Source organism: Eptatretus burgeri, chromosome 13 (genome assembly GCF_056783735.1).
Source record: "Eptatretus burgeri isolate ZD-2024b chromosome 13, Ebu_testis_v1, whole genome shotgun sequence".
Taxonomy (NCBI): domain Eukaryota; kingdom Metazoa; phylum Chordata; class Myxini; order Myxiniformes; family Myxinidae; genus Eptatretus; species Eptatretus burgeri.
In genome coordinates this window covers 69311289-69332172 of record NC_140973.1, presented here as the reverse complement: position 1 = coordinate 69332172, position 20884 = coordinate 69311289, and the positions used below count along the sequence as shown (strand labels likewise).

The 20884-nt window shown below is 44.5% G+C and overlaps 1 protein-coding gene across 10 annotated transcripts in view; it reads left to right on the top strand.

The window, feature by feature from the left end:
• Positions 1–20884, top strand: part of LOC147014718 (sodium/calcium exchanger 3-like) — a 412647-nt gene that overhangs the window by 385844 nt on the left and 5919 nt on the right. For all 10 annotated transcript variants that reach the window (XM_085852870.1, XM_085852868.1, XM_085852872.1 and 7 more), the window contains one exon: positions 13031–13306. In XM_085852870.1, coding sequence (XP_085708996.1) covers positions 13031–13306 — 276 coding nt within the window. The remainder of the gene's footprint in view (positions 1–13030; positions 13307–20884) is intronic.

The following is a 20884-nucleotide window of genomic DNA, read 5'->3' as shown; positions in this document are numbered from 1 at the left end:
ACACCGCGTGTGGATGAAACACCGCGTGTGGATGAAACACCGTGTGTGGATGAAACGCCGCGTGTGGATGAAACGCCGTGTGTGGATGAAACACCGCGTGTGGATGAAACACTGCATGTCGATGAAACACCGCGTGTCGATGAAATACCGCGTGTCGATGAAACACCATGTGTGGATGAAACACCGCGTGTGGATGAAACACCGCGTGTGGATGAAACACCGTGTGTGGATGAAGCACCGTGTGTGGATGAAGCACAGTGTGTGGATGAAGCACCGTGTGTGGGTGAAACACCGCGTGTGGATGAAACACCGCGTGTGGATGAAACACCGCGTGTGGATGAAACACCGCGTGTGGATGAAACACCGCGTGTGGATGAAACACCGTGTGTGGATGAAACACCGCGTGTGGATGAAACACCGCATGTGGATGAAACACTGTGCGTGGATGAAACACTGCGCGTGGATGAAACACTGCGCGTGGATGAAACACCGTGTGTGGATGAAACACTGCGTGTGGATGAAGCACCGTGTGTGGATGAAACACCGCGTGTGGATGAAACACCGCGTGTGGATGAAACACCGCGTGTGGATGAAACACCGCGTGTGGATGAAACACCGCGTGTGTATGAAACACCGCGTGTGGATGAAACACCGCGTGTGGATGAAACACCGGGTGTGGATGAAACACCGCATGTGGATGAAACACCGTGTATGGATGAAACACCGTGTATGGATGAAACACCGGGTGTGTATGAAACACCGCATGTGGATGAAACACAGCGTGTGACAGGAACCGCGTGTGTGAGTGAAAGGCGATGTGTGAGAGAGACCGCGTGTGTGAGGTGGCGGTATGAGAGGGAGATGGCGGTTAGCATGCGGGAGATCGCAACTGCATGTCCTAGTGTAATGGTGAGGTGTGTGAGCGTCGTGACACGCAGGAGTGTGCGCGTTGAATGGCGACGACAACTGCGACAGATGAGGGACAAAAGCCGGGTCGCGGCCGGAGCTGTTTTGAGCACCGTTCCGGGTTTGCACAGCAGCGAGTGCGAGGTCCGTGCTGTGCTCCGCACGAGGCTGCCGCATGTGTGGCTGCGCGAGTGAAATCCGGTCCAGAAACGTCCGCGGTGGATACAAGCCGACCCCGCAGACGGACAAAAGTTAGGCTGGATTGTGAATTTGATTCGGACGGGTTCTCCGGGCGAATGTGTGTGTAAAGCTCCATGTGGCCTGCATCGCATGTTCTGTTCGCAGAGCGTGCGAAGCGGTTTCCCCGATGCGCTGAGCATACCCCGGCTTGCGTGAGAGATCGTGCAGGTTCGGGGTGTGAATGACATCATCGGAGATTCCACGGCGCGGGTTACGGCCGGGCAGAGCACATATGCTCACGTGGGGAACCCCTCGAACGCGGGCTTGCTTTGGGATGTGCCGTGACGTCCGTGGCTGCATGGTTGAAATCCGGCAGAAGGGAATCCCTGCCAGATGTTACCATCCAAGGGGACGAGGTGCGCGAAGAGCTGCCATGACGTCACGGGCAGGTTGCGAATTGCCGCGCTGGTCTGCGCAGGAAAAAAAAGCAGGCCTCGCCACTTCGAGTGGACACGAGCCCCAGGCAGGGGGTGGAAGACCCCCTTGCTTAGGGCACAGGAAGACAACTAGTGAGGGGGATGGGTTAGAATTAGTTAGACCGGCTTCATGGGGACATGGGTTGTTCCTCCTGGAGCCTGTGGAATGGATTAGTTAGAGGGATTTCAGTTTAGATTTAGAAAATGGGAATTTTTGGATTTTTGGATTTTTGGAGACAGTGACAGACATGAAATGTGAAGTGGAGACGTAGCTTAACTACGTAGAGTAAAAGGAATGTGCATTGATTTAAGGGATGGCAAGGGAGCACGAGTTATTCAGGGGATTTAATTCGGAAGGATGGCAGTGTGGAGTGTTGGTGTGAGTTGTGAAATGGAAAGTGTATGAGGAATGAGTGTGGGACAGCAGGCCCAAGTGTGTGAGTGGAGCGAATGTGGTATGCATGGTGCGATGACAGATTGGGGGGAGGAGTGATTCCCACCCAAGTGACCCTGGGGTCAGTTTAATGTTAGCTCGTGGGTTATTCAAATTTATTAAAAGGAGGTCGTTTTTTTGGTGTCGAGAGAAGGCACGGAACCCGTTTGGAGGGGTGCAGGAGTTCATGGACCAGCTGGGAGCGTGGCTATGGAAAGTTGAGTATTTGTTTAGTGGGCACCCCGGGCACCGGACTAGTCGGCCAGAGTAGGCCAAGGGCCCAAGAGGGGCCGGGATAGTGTAGTGGGCACGGGCGACCCGTCGGAAACGGGACCCGTAGCACCAGAATGCCATGGGGGCAGTGTAGTGGGCACGGGCGACCCTCGGAAAGGGACCCGGGGCATCAACACGCCACGTGAGCATCGGAGGGGGGCAATGCCAGAGAGGGCAACCCCCCACGTTGTAGGGAGCAGCTAGGCTCGGAGGCAGCCTGCGGGCCTGGGGGTGCTATGGTTAGAGTTTGGCAGAGGGGGAGTTCCTGCCAGTTGAGCCATGCTGCCCAGCCTGGAAATTGTGCGAGGGCACGAATGAAAATTTGAGGGCAAGGCCCAAATTTATAATGGACACCAACACAGGCGACGGGAATCATGGTTTTTAGAACCGATAGTTTTAAAGTGTGAGGCATTTTTTGAAAGCCTCGGGGTAGTTTCAGGTTAATGAATGTAAGGGTATTTAGGAGATGTACCCCTTCGCACCATCCATCCCTTCACTCGTTGTAGGCCGCTGGACTCACCTTGATAGATCACTGAACTCTGAGGAGGCCATTCTGAGGCTTCGTTGGGCCAAGAGACAGGACGCTAGTCTCTCCCTATTCCCCCCCAGAGAGGGAACGTAGGGGTTGGGAGTCGGCAAGGTTGACAGGATAGGTTAGCCAGACAAGGATGATAAAGGGGGTTCGGGAGACAATTATAAAAGGGAAATAAAAATAATAAAAATAAAGAGGGGCTAAATTTTGTTGTGTTGTGTGGCAAATTAAGGGAGTGGGTATGGACAGCGACAGGCAAAGGCGATAGAGTGGGGGGAGACAGTAGCCTAGGTCCGAGCCCGCCTTCAAAGCAGCCGGCACCACCGCACTTCCTCCAGACCTGATGGAACCACACCAGAGGCCGGCCAGCTTCACCTGCCGGCCTGTTGTGCTGCAGCTGCCTGTTCTGCATGGACTTGCCTTGCCATGCCTCGTTTGCCTGCCTCTGCCATGACCCCATGCCCTTGTTTGCGTTTGCCGCTGTGTCCATCCATCACCATGTGCGCCAAGACCATCCAGTTTTGCAAGGACTGCCCTGCAGGCAGCCCGTGCATCCATCATGTTCATTTGTTTTTGCTACAATCTCCATCCACTCCCCTGCACCAATGACTTTGTAATGACTTTTACCTTTCCCCTTTCACAGATCACAGGTCCTGGGCCATAGTTAAGTAATGGATAAGTTGAGTGAAAATTGTAAATACGTGGAACCTCACCTGCATGTTTGTTTTAGTGCCGCAATTTTAGTTAAGTTGTCCGAATGAGTCTGTGAGAGTTTGTTTGGTTAGTTACGCAGTGCATTAGGTTATTTATTTTTGGGACACCTACAAAGAAATGTCGCACTCAGGGATCCAAAGGTAGAACGTACATGGGGGAAAACAACATGCTGGTCACACGAAAATTTGACGACTCGGGACGAGTCTGTAAAAAGGGGAGGGGGGTAGTGTTACGAATTTGGAATTCGATTGCACACAACATACAGGTTCCTTTTGTCAGCTATGTTGATAAGTACTTGTTCCCTAGATAGCTCACCTTCTATTGTTTAAATGTTCAGAAATCGATTAGATGCACTGCGGATCGATTTAATAGTTAGGGAACGAACAATGGAGACATCCCTCCCCCTCTTCTGCGAAGAGGAAGAAAAACCCTGCCGTCCCGTGATTCATGATGTCAACAACTCCCTCCCACCTGTGATTGAGCGGGGGGGCATGAGTCACGAGCGGGGATCACGGGGGCATGAGTCACGCCGGGCGTGGGGGAGGGGGGCAGAAGAGGATAAGGAAGAGATCCTTTCTTTGTTCGTGTGCTGAGTTGGAGAAGGGAGTTGAGGGTGTTCGTTCAGCAGACCTTTGGGTTCTGTTTGGCTTTGGGTAGGGTTGAGGCCTTCGGAAGCTTTTTGCTTCGGCTGGCTCAGTGAGCTTCGGCTGAGGCCTGGCTCGGGAGGAGGCTTTTTCAAGGCTTTTTGCTTTGGTGGTTCAGTGAGCTTCGGCTTCTGCTTGGTTCGGGAGAGCTTTTTGCTTCAAGCTGCTTTGTTTTGGAAGGAAGTTGAGTCAGTTGCTCAGCTCAAGCTGCGAATGGTGGCTTCTTCTTCTTCTTCTTCTTGGTTCGTGGAGCTCTTTGTTCTCCATTTTGATTCCCAGCTTGGTGCGACTCATCGACCACTTCTTGGTGGTGGTTCCTCGGGGAAGTGGCGCATCGACAGGAAGGATCGGCGCCTCGTCTCACCAGCACGTTTTGAGAAGCACGGAAGGATTCGCGGGAGCTCAGGAAGGATCGCCGCTCACTGCGATTGGATCCAGCTCACTCTTGCTGGAGCCCGGGTCCGAACAACTTGAAGACCACACGAGGTGGAGAGGTTCGAGATAGGCTCTGGGTTTTGGCTCTGGGTTTCAGCTCAGCTGTCCTCCGAGCTGGAGCTTGTTGTTGAAGGCCTCAGCCACCATTTTTTGGGTGTGTGTGTGTGTGCGTACGTCTGTCCGTGGGCCCGTCTAATAAGTAGGAACTGCTGTTAAGTGCAAGTGACTGTACATAATAAGTAGACGGTTGTAGTCCTTGTCTTGCTCGCGTCTTGTCCCTACCCCCATTCATTGCATGCTTGTATATATCTGCATTGCTTCTTTGATCGTATATGTGTGCAAATAAATGTCCTTGTGTGAATGTAAACCTGTTCGTTGCGTCCATTCCCTCATTGAACTGCCGTATTGAGATCGGAATAAATAGGTGGTTTCTTAATAACCGATAAGAGAATCGGGTCCGACGGGCTTGGCGATAATCCGCTCGGCAATTGCGAACGGAGCAAGCGGCTTAAGCGGCTCGTTTCCGTACGAGTTCCATCGAGGTTTAAATCCCCGGCATTTCTGTCTGCACGCATACTTAGGTAAATCGATAGTTCGGCGATCGGACCCTGCCGTGCATGGACAGAAAAGCTGGCTGATCTACATTGTGGTTAAAAACACACCTGTGGCTAGTTTTTGGCGTTGATCCGGAAAGCTGCGACTAGATTGTCCGTTCGGTGGGCGAAGCAGCCGCTATTAGCGAAACGCGGTCGCTCGCATGCCGACGGGCGGGAAATCCACAACAATCCATATATATATATATATATATATATATATATATATATATATATATATATATATATATATATATATATACATATATATAATGTTATGATTGTGAGGGTAGATGGAAGAATCTAATAGGGAATATAGCATTGTGTAGAGTTGCTTGGTCCGTGGACGAGTAGGAGGCATATTAATGTGGGTAAGTAGGGAACCTGTGAGCTTCAATGTTATGTGTCTCCACACGAGGGGTGGTGTGGTGTTAATTAGCCTTGGAAGTAAGAATAAGTTCCCCAGTATGTGATACCCCTATGTGATTTTTTTCCCTATGTTTTTATGTTTCAAGATTAGCAATAAAGGTGAGGAATGCGTCCCTGAAACCACAACAAACTGGCAGAAAGCCCCGCCTTCAAAGGTTGACAATAAGCGGTCACGCCCCTGAGGAACGATTGATGGGCGTGACGTCAGAAGCTAGCTGAGCAGGAGAAGCCCCACCTTCCCAGGTTTGGTGCGAGCAGGCCACGCCCTGGAGGCGTAGGATATAGAGATCAACATGATCGAAGTCGAAGGAGCACATGAGAGAGGGGAGTGGAGTTCAACTTGGTTGGCACATTGTGAGAGGCTTCCGACTTCTGCATACGACAATATATCGGCATGATTGAGGTCAAAGGAAAGAGGTTGCGCATTTCAGAGGAAGAAGGAGTTAGCTGGCACATTTTGAGAGGCTTCCGACTACTGTATAAGACGATATATCGACGTGATTGAGGCTAAAGGAAGGAGGTTGCGCATTTTAAGAGGAAGGAGTTGGCTTGCACATTTTGGGAGAGCCATGCTCAGAGTGGAGGCATGAGGTGCATTGTTTGGAGAAGCGAGAGCGGAGGTTGAGTGCGCACCGAGGAAGATGGCACGGTCATTGAATTTGTGTTGGGGCAGTTTGGCTTGTGTGGTGGGGTAGGGTGCTGGCCTTTTGCTTTTGGTCGGGTTGATGAGGACTACCACAGCATACGGAGCCGTTACACTGGGGCTTTGAGCCTTGATGTGGAGTGCCGCTCACGGATTGCCTGGCATGCATTCGTCCCACTACGAGAGGAGCGCCTCGATTCCAGTTCCACAAGGATCAGCTCTGGGCAAAGCTAAGCAAGGAATAGTTTTAAAAGATTTTTCTTTTCATTTTGTGTCCCCTTTGTCTGTGTTTGAGTCAGTGTAGGAGGGGCCTCGACTGGAGGATTTATTTGCTTTATTGTTATTATCATTACCCTTTTGAATTGTTGTCCATTATAAACATTCATTTAATGTATTCCTTTTAAGAAATTGTAACCTCGTGCTCTCGTGGTGCAGTGCCCCTGTGCTGTTCTCCTACCCATGCACCTCTTGGGTGGATCGTCTCTCCGCCATACCGTGCCGTTAACGCGCGCGCATAAATATCCGAGTCTCGGGAGTAGCCTTCAAAGGAGAAGCTTTGCCATCCATCGAGGTAGGGTTAAACATGTGTATGTGTTTATGTATATATATATATATATATATATATATATATATATATATATATATATATATATATATATATGTATGTGTATATGTATGTATATATATATGTATGTGTATATGTATGTATATATATATATATATATATATATATATATATATATATATATATATATATATATATATATATATATATGTATGTGTATATGTATATATATATATATATATATATATATATATATATATGTGTATATGTATGTATGTATGTGTATATATATATGTGTATATGTATGTATGTATGTGTATATATATATGTGTATATGTATGTATGTATGTGTATATATATATATATATATATATATATATATATATATATATATATATATATATATATATATATATATATATATATATATATATATATATATATATATATATATATATATATATATATATATATATATATATATATATATATCCTGGTGTTGGCGCAGTGGTTAGGGCAGCGGCCTGGGATCCAAAAGGTCCTGAGTTCAAACCCCGTTGGGCCACTGAATTAATACACCAGGGGGTTGACTCAGCCTGTCATCCTTCCGAGGTTGGCGAAATGAGTACCAGTATACTGGGCCGGTGTATACCCCGGTTACAATAGGTGTACCATATCCCTGTGTCGTAAGAGGCGACCAGGGTTGCGTCAGGAAGGGCATCCGGTGTAAAAAACATGTGCCAAATCACTATGCGGATCATACGGATGATCCGCTGTGGCGACCCCTAACGGGAGCAGCCGAAAGAAGAAGAAGAAGAAGAAGAAGAAGATATATATATATATATATATATATATATATATATATATATATATTTATATATATCTCTCTATTATAATACCAAGCTTGCACACTAAAAACTCGGCTCGCCGTCACACGATCCCTCTGAAATTGCTGTGGCACTTAGCGGACATGCCGACAATGTTTGAGAAGTCTTGGCATTCCATAGTACCACTTGCATTTTGCACAATGCGTATTTTTGTCATTCCCCGTGTATGGTCTGCCGTCTGCTACCAGCTATGTTGTACTGCTATCCCTTGCATGTGCACGGGTATCGCTCATATATATATATATATATATATATATATATATATATATATATATATATATATATATATATATATATATATATATATATATATATATATATATATATATATATATATATATATATATATATATTGTTGTGGTTCTCACCGCGCTGGCGTGCGGGCGACCGCTTTTAGCTAATTCGCGGCCGCACGCGCCCATCGACCGTGGCAATCTAGTCGCAGCTTTCGGATCAACGCCGAAATCCAGCTACGGGTGTGTTTTTAACCACACAGTAAATCAGCCAACTCTTCTGTCCACGCGCGACAGGGTTGATCGCCGATTTGTCGATTTACCTAAGTATTCGCGCAGACAGAAATGCCGGGGATTTAAACCTCGACGGGACCCATACAGACACGAGCCGCTTTACGCAGCTCGCGCCGTTTGCGATTGCCGAGCGGTTTATTATCACCAAGCCCCGTCGGACTCGATTATCTTATCGGCTATTAAAAGCCAGCTATTATTCCGAACGCAATTACGGCAGCTCAATGGAGGAAGGGACGCAACGAGCAGGTGTACATTCAAACAATGACATTTATTTTACACGTATGCACATATACAAGCACGTATGCAAGCAATGGGGGTAAGGGACAAGACACGAGCAAAAAGACACACAGCCGATCTATTTATTACGTAATGTACAGGCACTTAACAGTTCTACTTAGCGGACAAGGCGCCACAGACTTCCATTCAAAAACCCCAGAAAGGAACAAGACCCGGGCTCGTAAGCCTTTAATATTTGCTCGGAGCCGGCTACCTGCCACCCTCTTGGTGACTCGCTGGGCGACCCTCGATGTCTCTGCCCGAACTCGTCTCAACTCCAACAACGCCTTCAAACGGTGGCTCCAACGGCGAACCGGCTGGCGACTCCTCTCCGGCTCTGACTCGACCAACTCCAACCAACTGCTCCCACTCTCCACACTGATTCCACCGATGTCCTCCTCAATTCTCTCACAACCGCCAACAACAACTCACTCGGCGTCGACTTGCCCCTCCTTTTATCACTCCAGGCGCTCACCCCCAAGGGGAGGAGCCACGGTGGGCTTTTTCCATCCCAAATCAGCGCCCTCCTTTACTTCACCTTTGAACCCTCATTTTGGCGGGAACCGCCCCGATCAAAGGCGAACGTGGTCGATGGATGCTCTGGTAGTTGTTATTGTCTTTGTCGTCGTTTGTGGAGATGATGCTGGCGGAAAGATGGCGTAAAGATGGCGTTGTTTGGGGAGATGATGCTGGCGGAAAGATGGCGTAAAGATGGCGTTGTTTGTGGAGATGATGCTGGCGGAATGTTGTTCGTTTTAAAAGAACGATAGAAAAGAATAACTGCGAACTCAAAGATGCACAGCCCGGCACATGAATAATTCCCGTTTGACATCGGTGGGGAAATCTATTCTGGACACACACTTATCGACATAACTGATCTTCGGGGAACCTAAATGGTGATCTGTGAATTTCCACAACCGTAACAATATATATATATATATATATATATATATATATATATATATATATATATATATATATATATATATAATATATATATATATTATGATACGAATATATAATTATATCATTATCATAATGAGTAAAAAAGAAGTATTTATCAGTGGGAAGTTTTTTTCTTTGTAATCACATTTACTTAGATTAATGAACTAGGGGGGAAGCCGATCAAAAAGATGGAGCCAAAAGCATCCCTCTCCCATCACCATCATCACAGAACAGTTGTTTAAGAATACAACCCACAGGCCTTTTTACAGCCATTTTTCCCTGCTGAGCAATGGTTAGCTTTTTTTTTGCGGGCTCCATCCAATCATGGTTCCCTTCTTGAGCCATTGTTTTATAGCCGCATGCCCTTCCTGACGCCAACCCTGGTCGCCTCTTATGACATACAGGGATATGGTACACCTCTTATAACCGGGGCATCCACCGGGACCAGTCCACTGGTACTCATTTCGTCGACCTCGGAAGGGTGACAGGCTGAGTCAACCCCCTGGTTTTAATTCAGTTGAACACGGGGCTCAAACTCAGAACCCTAGGATTCCAAGGCAGCCACCCTAACCACTAAGCCAACACCAGGCTTCAATACAATGCATTGGCTTGTGGATTTACTTTTGTTTCATAAAGAAAAGTATGGTTGTTTTATATATATATATATATATATATATATATATATATATATATATATATATATATATATATATATATATATATATATATATATATAATCAGTGATAATCGAATTTCAAATGCCAAAACATTTCTATATTTGCAAGTCGTGTTTTATCGGATTTGGTCAGTTGCTTCATAAATGATGTTGATGGAAAAAAATCACCTATCTCTCGCAGAAGTTCCTTTAGATGAATGATGTTGATCGCCAAAAAGTGAGCCGAGCCATGCCGTTTTCAGACTGTTCTTAGCCGAGCCGAGCTGTGCTGTGTTGTGCCAGACCGTTCTGAGCCAAGTTGAGCTGAGCCGTGATGTGACGAACAGTTCTGTGCCATGAGCCATGGCATGATGTGACAGATCATCCAAGCCATGCCATGACAGACCATCCGTGCCATGACATGCCAGACTGTTCCGAGCTGTGACAAATTATACTGTGCCGTGAGCTGTGACGGACCATCCAAGCCATGTGCCAGACCGTGCCATGCCATTATGGACCGTTCCGAGCCGTGCTGAGCTATGCCATGCCATGCCATGCCATGCCATGACATGACGTGTGCCAGATCGTGCTGAGCTATGCCTTGACCTGCCATGCCATGTGTCGGACCATGTTGTGATATGACGGACAGTTCTGTGATGTGCTCAGCCATGCCATCATCTGTGCGGTGTGTGCCGGATCATGCCAAGCTCTGCCGTGACGTGACGTGACATGTGACATAATGTGAAGTGTACAGGATTGTGCTGTGACATGACGTGACGTGACGGATTATGCCTTGCTGTGAAATGATGTGCTGTTCCGAGACGGGCCGAACAGTGACATGATGTGCAGTAGAATACACCTCACAGGCTTGTGCATTTACTTTTGTTTCATAAAGAAAAGTATGATCATTTTAGAAATATATTTCTTATCAAAGTGATAATGGAATTTGAAATGACTATAAAATTACTCACGTGTATATATTTTTATTACAAATAAAAATAACTAACGTCTCACCTCCAGCGTTATCATTGTGAAAACAACCAGAATGGTCATGCAATTAACCCAAATTCAGATGCTTGCAGTGAAAGTTTTGCACCAAATAAATTCACCTTTCCTGAGTGGGGGAAAAAATGGCGAATGCTGCTCACACTGATATCACGTATGCTCCTTTTCATTGATCAACATGATGTCACTTCCGTGAAAGTGAGGTCACTTCCTCCGTGACAGAGAAATAAATACACAGGGTATATATACATACATATACATATATATATATATATATATATATATATATATATATATATATATATATATAAATATATAAATATATAATATATTTATTATATATTTTACATATATATATATATATATATATATATATATATATATATATATATATATATATATATATATGTACCGGGCGTAGTGGTGTGCGCCTGTAATCTGGCTACTCGGAGGCTTGGGTTGGAGGATTGCTTGATGACGGGAGCTCTGCGCTGGGCCGCGCTATGAGAGGGTGTAGGGCAGCCCGGAATCATGGCGAAACCCAATCCTTATCCCTGTGTCGTAAGAGGTGTCCAGGGTTGCGTCAGGATGGGCATCCGGCATAAAACCTATGCCAAATCAGTATGCGGATCATAACGGATGATCCGCTGTGGCGACCCTTAACGGGAGCAGCCAAAAGACGAACACACACACACACACACACACACACACACACACACACACACACACACACACACACACACACACACACACACTCACACTCACACTCACACTCACACTCACACTCACACTCACACATACACATACACATACACACACACACACACATATATATATATATATATATATATATATGATCGACTTCCCATGTGCTTCTAACCGAGAATCTGCATAAAGCAACCAAGAAAGGCTACCAAGATAAGTGCTTTTCTGTTTCAAACCCTTCCCAGAGTTCCCCCACAGCTGTAAAGACATTCACACATAGTACACACATGAGATTCCCAATGCTACAACCCCCTCAGCTGCTGGACCGTTTCATTGCTTATTAGCGAATCATCAGCGAGAGCACAGACAGAAATTCATACCAATGAGGCTCCCATGCATGTACCATGTGCAAATGTCAAAAGCAGTTAATATATAAATTATAAAGAAAGACCCACTCACGTATCTCACTGGTGAATGGAGGGAATAACCAATTAACTCTCACCTCATAAATTAAACCCAGGTGGCTAGGATTATCTGAATAAATCAACTCCTCCCATACCCTTCTTGCCGAATAAGCTGCATAAAGCAGCCATGGAAGGCTACCAAAGGTAAGCCTTTCCTGTTTGTAACCCTTCCCAGAGTTCCTCCACAGCTGTAAAGATGCTGGAATTTCAAGTTCAAATCCCATCTCCTGTCTTGATTTGTCCTTTGCCTACTTCCATCCTTGTAAAGGATGGAAGCATATGGTACATAGATGTCTCCTGCTGTCATTATCCTACATGTGATGTGTATACATGGGCTCCCTGCCCTGTTTGGCAGTCCCATCTGAGCTCATGGTGCTGAGATCCCACAATAATAATAATAATAATAATAATTCAGTCATAATAATAAAATGTGAGGTTTATCAAAAAGGGAATGAACATTGTGGAAGAGATTTCTGATGATCTCGCTTGAGGAAAATCAATAACAGCCATTTTTTAATGGCTGATGAAGTGTTTTTTTGATTTTTTTAAATCAAATGATTTTTTAAATGATTTTTTTTGATTTAAAAATCACGAAATGAGTGATTTTTTAATGGCTTTTAAGTGTTGATGAACATTTATTTTAAAAATGAGAAGTCATGATAAAAAGCCATCATGTTGTTCTGTGAGAATCCTTTCTGTCTCATATTCAATTTATTTTTATCCCTTATTGAATGACTGAGCAGGTGATGAAGAGGATGACGAGGAATCTGGTGAGGAGCGGCTGCCATCATGCTTCGACTATGTTATGCACTTCCTATCTGTCTTCTGGAAAGTTTTATTCGCGTTCATGCCACCGACACACTACTGCAATGGCTGGGCCTGCTTTGTTGTGTCTATACTCATGATTGGATTTCTGACTACCATCATCGGGGACCTTGCCTCGCATTTCGGCTGCACCATCGGTCTCAAAGACTCGGTCACTGCGGTGGTTTTTGTGGCGCTTGGCACTTCGGTACCAGGTGAGAAGATTTCTTCACTAGTTAAGTCTTCTAAGGCAGCTGTTGTCTTTCGATGGGGCTAAGTCGCAAATTACTAACCTAAGCAGCTGTGGGGCTCGTGCAGGTTTCCCTCTAGCAGTGGCCCTCGCTTTTTCTTTTGACAGAGTCGGTAAGTTATTGCCAACACCCTCAGCAAATTTCAAATTCCTGGCCAAATCACCCTCAGTCAAACGTCAGGCACTTCGTAAAAGACTTGGGCCATAACTTTCCCTGGTCAACCCCATAATAAGGTGGGAATAATTGGGGCTGTTAAAGTAGAAGCAGGAGAGAGTACAGCATCTTCATCCTTCATTGGAGTTAAACCAGACCAACTGGCCGTGAACCGAAAGACAAATACAAAGCAGTTGGCAAGGCCTATAATGTCCTCACCATTTGCCTATTGCCTTGTGTCCAGTAACATGGCTATTCCTCAGAGTGACTGCATGAACAGATTTGGAATTCTCAAACCTCCCAGTAAGCTTTCCAGTGCCATATATTTAAGTTTGATTGCACTCTGGATGATGCCTTGATGACATTAGTGCCCGTAAGTCATCATATTTCTGTGGCAAGTGTCTCATTTTGGTTATGACGGCCACATTGGCACCCGACCAAAATACAAGCACATAATATAGCCATTAACTGGAATGGGCACTTGGGGGAGCACATACATCTGTCAGGCTGAACAGTTCATGTTTTATATCCCACTGATAGACCGGATCTGGATCCGGACCTGAATCAAAATCCAATTTGCTTGTTCTTGTCACCTTACCAACTCATCCACCCAGTTTTGTCATAACTCGTGCACAACGATTTGAGATATCTTGCTGTATGTCGTTTTTGGCCCCATCTCATTGGGACTGACACAATCTGCCAACTTCCTGATGCGGATCTCAACCAACGGTACTCCATCTCTTCTGGATATGATTTTGACCACTTTCCCTGAAAATAACTATTGTTCTTCTTCCACTCCAATCGGTTCATCTGACCACGTGCTTGTCAAAGTAGACAACTCTCTGGCTGTTATTAGAGAACCACCTCAGTGCCGTCGAGTCTGGCATTTCACTCAGGCCGACTGGCAGGGACTTCAAGCAGCCATCAAGCTTCCAGACTGGTCTCCCATCTCTACTTCCTCTGACATCAACTCGTCCTGGGAATTCTTTCAAAGAAACTTGCTCTCCCTCATGCACAGATTTATCCCCTCTCGTCTTCAGTTGTCCTACTATTCCACCCGCCCATGTTACACTGAAGCTTGTGGCGAGGAAGTTGACCTGAAACAACTTGCCTTCACCTCATGGAAGGCTAATCCAACTGAAGGCAATCTCAGTTCCTTCCACAAAGCTTGGAACAAATGTGTGTCTCATCTTTCTTAACAAAATGTGTGAACAAAAAAAACAAAGCCTCAGGAAAGCCAGGAAACAACATCTTTCTAATCTCAAGTCTGAACTTTCAAACTTGTCTCCCTCTTCCAAATCCTGGTGACGTCTAGTTAAGTATGTTTCAGGTGTATATTCCCCGTCTATCCCCTCCCTTACCTCAAATGGCTGCACAGCTGACACTGCAGGTGAAAAGGCTGAATGCCTAAACTCCATGTTTGCTTCTAAATCTTGTGTCGCAAACCCATTGCTTTCTGTACCCACCTTACCCGGTCACACCCAGCTGTCCCTGGACTCTGTGTACTTTTCTCCTGACAAGATCGAGAGCTTGCTGTCAAACCTCGACTCAGATTCTGCAACCGGTCCAGACCGCATCAGCCCACATGTCCTAAAAACCTGCTCTGTTGCTCTTGCTCACCCTCTCCCTGTTCTATTCACCCTCTCATTTGCTCAAGGTCATCTTCCATCTGCTTGGAAATCAGCAAACAATACTGCCCTGCATAAAAAAGATGCAAAAACAGATCCCTGCAACTTTAGACCAATCAGCCTTCTCCCAATCATCAGCAAGGTTATGGAATCCATCATCGCTTCAGACATGAAATTCTTCCTCTTCTGCAATGGCTTGATTTCCGATCATCAAATTGAATTCAGAACAGGTCACTCTACCCTGGATATGCTGCTTCTGCTCTCCCAACAATGAATGGAGATCCTCAATGCCAGACATATGCCTAGTGTTGGCTTAATGGTTAGGGTGATGGGCTTGGGATCCCAGGATCCTGAGTTCAAATCCCACTTGGCTGTTTAATTAATACCAAGTGGGGTTGACTCTGCCTGTCATCCTTCTGAGGTTGGCAAAATAAGTGCCAGCTTGCTGGTATCCTGTGTTGCGGTGGTGACCTGTCCAGTAATGTGCCCAGTAGCGAAGAAGACTGCTGAGGCAGCACCAGTGCTTTGCACAGAGTATGGTCACAACTTGAATTGGAATTGGAATGCCAGACATGAAATCAGAGCCACCTCCCTAGACATATCGTCTGCTTTCAATGCGGTCCGGCATCCTGCCCAGCTCACCAAACTCTCTTCCTATGGTATCCAAGGACATCTCCACTCACGGCTCGCAGACTTCCTCTCCTGTCACAGCTAACATGTGGCCCTTAATGGAGTTCTCTCATCCCCTCTTCCTGTCCAGGCTGGAGTTCCATCATGTCAGTGTTCTGGGCCCTGTTCTTTTTCTGGTTTTCATCAATGATCTCTCCGACTCTCTGTAAAATCCTCTTAAACTCTTTGGTGATGATTCCACCCTCTGCCGTACCATCTGCCATCCCTTAGATTGGAAAGCAGCAGCCTCTTCGCTCTCTGCAGACCTGGATAAAATCACAAGCTGATCCAACACGTGGAACATGTCTTTCAATCCTGACAAATCTCACACTCTCACTATGTCTCTCTGAAAGGACCATCTGGAAACCACCCCATATACTTTCTCAAAAATCCTCTTGAAGGAGTCCCTTCATTCAAGCTTCTGGGTCTCACTGTCTGCCATGATTTTTTCCTGGGAATTCCACATTTCCAAGCTGGCCTCCAAAGCCAGTCACCGACTGGGCATCCTCCGTCATGCAAAGTCCTTCCTTGGCACACCTGAGCTCCTGAACTTAGACAAAGCTTTTTTCTGCAGCCTGATGGAGCACTGCTCTCCCTTCTGGGCTGGTGCTCCTGCCTCTCACCTTTCTCGGCTTCACGCTGTAGAAACCAAGGCATTTAGGATCATTGGTATCTCTCACGATGAAGCTAAGTCTTTAGGTCTCTCACTCTCTCACCACAGGCAGGTCGTTGATCTTTCTGTCTTCTACCATCTCATCTCCGGCCTGCCTCCCACCCCTGCTCTATCTGAAATATGCTCCCCCCCCCTCATATTTCCGCAGGTGGCTCAAGGTCCGCCAGCAACCGCCTTCTGCTAAAATTACCAAAATCAAGAATCACTACTCACCTTCACTCTTTCATTCCTCTTTTTTCCTGCATTTGGAACAAACTCCCACACTCTCTTCAATCCCATTCTTCTCTCCAGGTCTTCAAAACAGCTGTTCACCACCATCTCTTCTTTTCATCCATCCAAAACCTTGATCTTTTCCACTCCCGTTAATGCACCCCAAAACCACCTTCTTCAAATTCCCTGCTTTCCTTCCTGAAAGTGCCTGAAGTGTCCATCTTGTTTACCCTGTGTACCCCACCCCATCCATCTCCCTTCCATAGATCTCCTCATGTCTCTGTTCCACACTGTTTTCTTTCCCTCTCCCGCTCTTATTGTCTCCTGCTCCCCTTGTTGTACGTTCTGTTTGGTAGTTCTCATACAAGCCTCGATAGTGTGTACAAAAAAAATCTCTCAATGGTGAAGAATCACTTAAAAAAAATCAAAAATTCTCGTATCTGGATCCAGATTCGGATCTTCATCAAAATGTAATAAACTCGTCGTTGTCACACGTCCAACATGTCAAACAAGTTTCATCCGAATCCATTTTATAAGTTTTTGAGATATTGTACTATATATCAGTTTTTGCCCTTTCAATCAACGGCGATGAATTATTTTTAAAAAATTATATAATCCGGATCCGGATCTTCACCAAAATCTAATAATTTCTTCCTTGTCACTCACCAAACCTCTCCACCAAATTTAGTTTGAATCCATCCGTAACTTTTTGAGATATCCTGTTCACAGACAAACAAAAAGACAAACAAACAAACAGACAGACAGGGGTGAAAATATAACCTTCACCCACCTTTGGCGGCGGAGGTAATAATGACTGATATATGCGTGTGAGTTTCTGATCTATAACGTTCTGGAAGTACAAATCTTTCAATAAGTCTTCTCCAAATTTAATTGCTCGGCGACATCCCATGGACATTGCCGCTGCCCTGTTGCCCCTTTCCTTTTCAAATATATCGCATTTATACATTTGTGAACAAAGATGTGAAAGTGGGATTTTTTTCACATTGTGCAGAATAATTCTCTCAACATGACTTGCTCATCCTGCTCTCTTACAAATGCATATTCTTCTTTTGAATTGTCTTGTACCTTTTTATAGACCAAGATGCTTCAGAAACTGACTCATTTTAAAAGTTAACTTTCGAGCTACGTAACTTTATTACAATAGGTAGTGCATCGGCACGACGTGCGCACCAGAAATTAGCAAATGTAACAGTATAAAGCCTGAGCCATGTATGACAGCCATCCATGGGGAGAGTTCAGTGGATAACCCTGCATGTCTCCATTTTTAATCCAATTTATGGTTGGTGATATAACAGGGGTATGGAGAAAGCCTATGAATGAATGCTAAAGCACTTTTTTGCTCATTTTTTTCTTTACAAATATTGGAGAAGGATTCTGTAACCATTATGCTTTCTACATAAAACTATATATATATATATATATATATATATATATATATATATATATATATATATATATATATATATATAATCCATGACCTATACATCTGCATCGCATCACCCTTTGAGTTTGTGGATTACCTAAGTCAAAGCACAAAGCTTACCCCACTCTTATATGGGTCCAGCACCAGATCCTAATAGCTTTACTTCCTACCTTAAGTTGGAGTGGTAAGCAATGTGGTGCACCCTGCTTGTTTTATGCAAATCATTTAGTTCTGTCATGGATAGGGATTGAACTTAGAGGGGGAGCAGACTGACACATCGAGATATTGTGTCACTTTCTTATGATTTATTTTTTATTATTAGGTCTTTTGAGAAGTTTAGTCTTTTGTAAACGAGGGTTCACCATTGCTAATACTTGGTAAGAAATGTCGGTCGGTATTTGGCCGAATCATATGCCAATGTTCCTCCTTCAGAGCAAATGCAAGTTCAGTGGTGGATTGTGCTTTGTAAACATCGTTTGTTACGAATGGTGTTTTTATGGTCACGTTGTCATTCCATTGAGTTTAAATCAGGGCTCTTCATTTGTCACTGCGGATTTTCAATCATGTTGTCCTTGAACCAATTAATAACGGAGGTACGGCGAGGTGCACCGTCCTGTTGATGGACGTCAGTGGCCCCGCCATTGTATTACATCAAACATCATCATGCTGCCTTGTTCACGGAGTCAGATTAATCCACCTTTATATAGAACATTTTGCTTTGCGTTGTGGGAAAAACGTACTGCATGGGATGGTTAATTTCAATTTTGGATGTGGCATCTCTCTGAAACAATTCTCACTTTTTTGTCACTGCGGATATTGGCAATACTTTTGGCATACTTGAGTAGATAACATTATGGGGTCAAGACAGATGTTGGGTCAATTAAAACAGCCCGTGTTCTTGCACATCTTTGACCTTCGAGGATACAGCTCATTAAAAGGGCCATTAAGCTCGGCATCTTATTTATCAGTATTGGCTTGTACATTTTGGGATTACAGTGCAGTCCTTGGGAGGGAAGAAGTGATTTTTGCACTGGTACATTATCAAAGTCAAAATTATTTCCTCCCGGCCAATAATAAACACTTTCTTCCACAAACAATTTCAGAACTTCACTATGTGGGGACCAGATGAAGCCATAACAAAGCTCCATTTCCCCACATTGTCCGCAGATACTCCAGGCAGGTGTCATTAAGTCTCCTCCTTTCCTATAGGGAGAGGCTTATGCCTGTTGTCGGGTTTGTTTTGACCATTAGTGCCCCCATTTTTTAATGGTACCTCAGAGTTTTAGACCCCAAGGAGTACAAAACAACCATTTAGGTTTTTTTTCTGCCAATGTCTGAGCTGTATCTCAGAGCGGGCTGGGACTTTTGGAATGAAATTTTGCAGCAATAATGGGAATAAAAAGTACGCAAGGTTGACATAATTTTTGAGGTTATGACATAATTATAGACATTAAAAAAAAAAAAAATTTTCACCTTAACTAGACAGGTTTTTTTCTGATCAGAACGAAATTGTCCTCTCCAGATAGCCTAGAGCAAGGTGCATTTACGCTTATTTTACATCATTACCCCTCCAGGTTAAAGATAAAGGTCAAATGGCGGTCTGAAAAAGCAAAAGAAGCTTTTTTTTTGTCATTGCTTCATTTTGCCTATCTGGAATCTCAAAGACCGCTTGGCCTTCCAAGATGTTCTTGCATCATAATAATATACCTGCACTGAAGTTGAGCATCTGATATTTAATTTGTGTCCTTGACCTACTTTTTTCAGATTGTGACCTAATTAACGAAAAACATACTTTCGATCATAACTTGAATAATTTTTGTCTGATTTTCATGATGGATAGATTGGTTTTTATGGATATATTGCAGATGAGGACACATTTTCTTAATATACTTATGGATAGATTGTAGATCAAGGTCCTATGGTGGTCCAAAACAAATCTGGCCATCATTGGATCATGGGTGCCAGTGGAGCTACCTTTTACGATCGCAGATTTCTAGTTTATTATTGGCTCAGTCACTTAAGGTAGCTGGAGATTATGTTTTGAACCCTGCCTGTCTGTTTGTCTTTGAACAGGATATCTAAAAAAAGTTATGGACAGATTTTGATGAAATTTGGTGGGCAGGTTCAGTGTGTGATAAGGACGAATTGATTACATTTTTGTGAAGACCCAAATCCAGATCCAGATACAATAATGTTTTTTTATAAAAGTGATTCTTCATATTTGAGAGATAGGGCCAAAGACAATATATAGCAGGATATCTCAAAAAGTTATGCACGGATTCGGATGAAACTTGGTGGACAGGTTAGTTGTGTGACGAGGAAGAATTAATTCAATTTTGGTGAATTCCAGATCCCGATACTAGAATTTTTTGAGTGATTCTTTACCATTGAGGGATGGGACCAAAAATGATAGATAGCATGATATTTCAAAGTCGCTGACGAGTTTTGACAAAACTTGGTGGATGAGTTGGTTAGGTGACAAGAACAAGCCGATTCGATTTTGGTTAAGGTCTGGTTCCAGATCTGGCATATCAGTAGATACAAAGCCTAAACTGTTCTACGTATGATACGTGCTCTACGGAGTGCTGCTCTCGCGTTGTTCATGTATTCTGTTTTGTAATAACTGCCATACATAGGCAAAGCTTTATATCGTTTTGCAATTGCTAGATAGTCATGCACAAACTGTAGCAAACAAAACATCAATAGTATTTTTTGGTTACAAAGTTGATTGCCTCTTGTGAAGCAGTAATTACCCATGACCATCA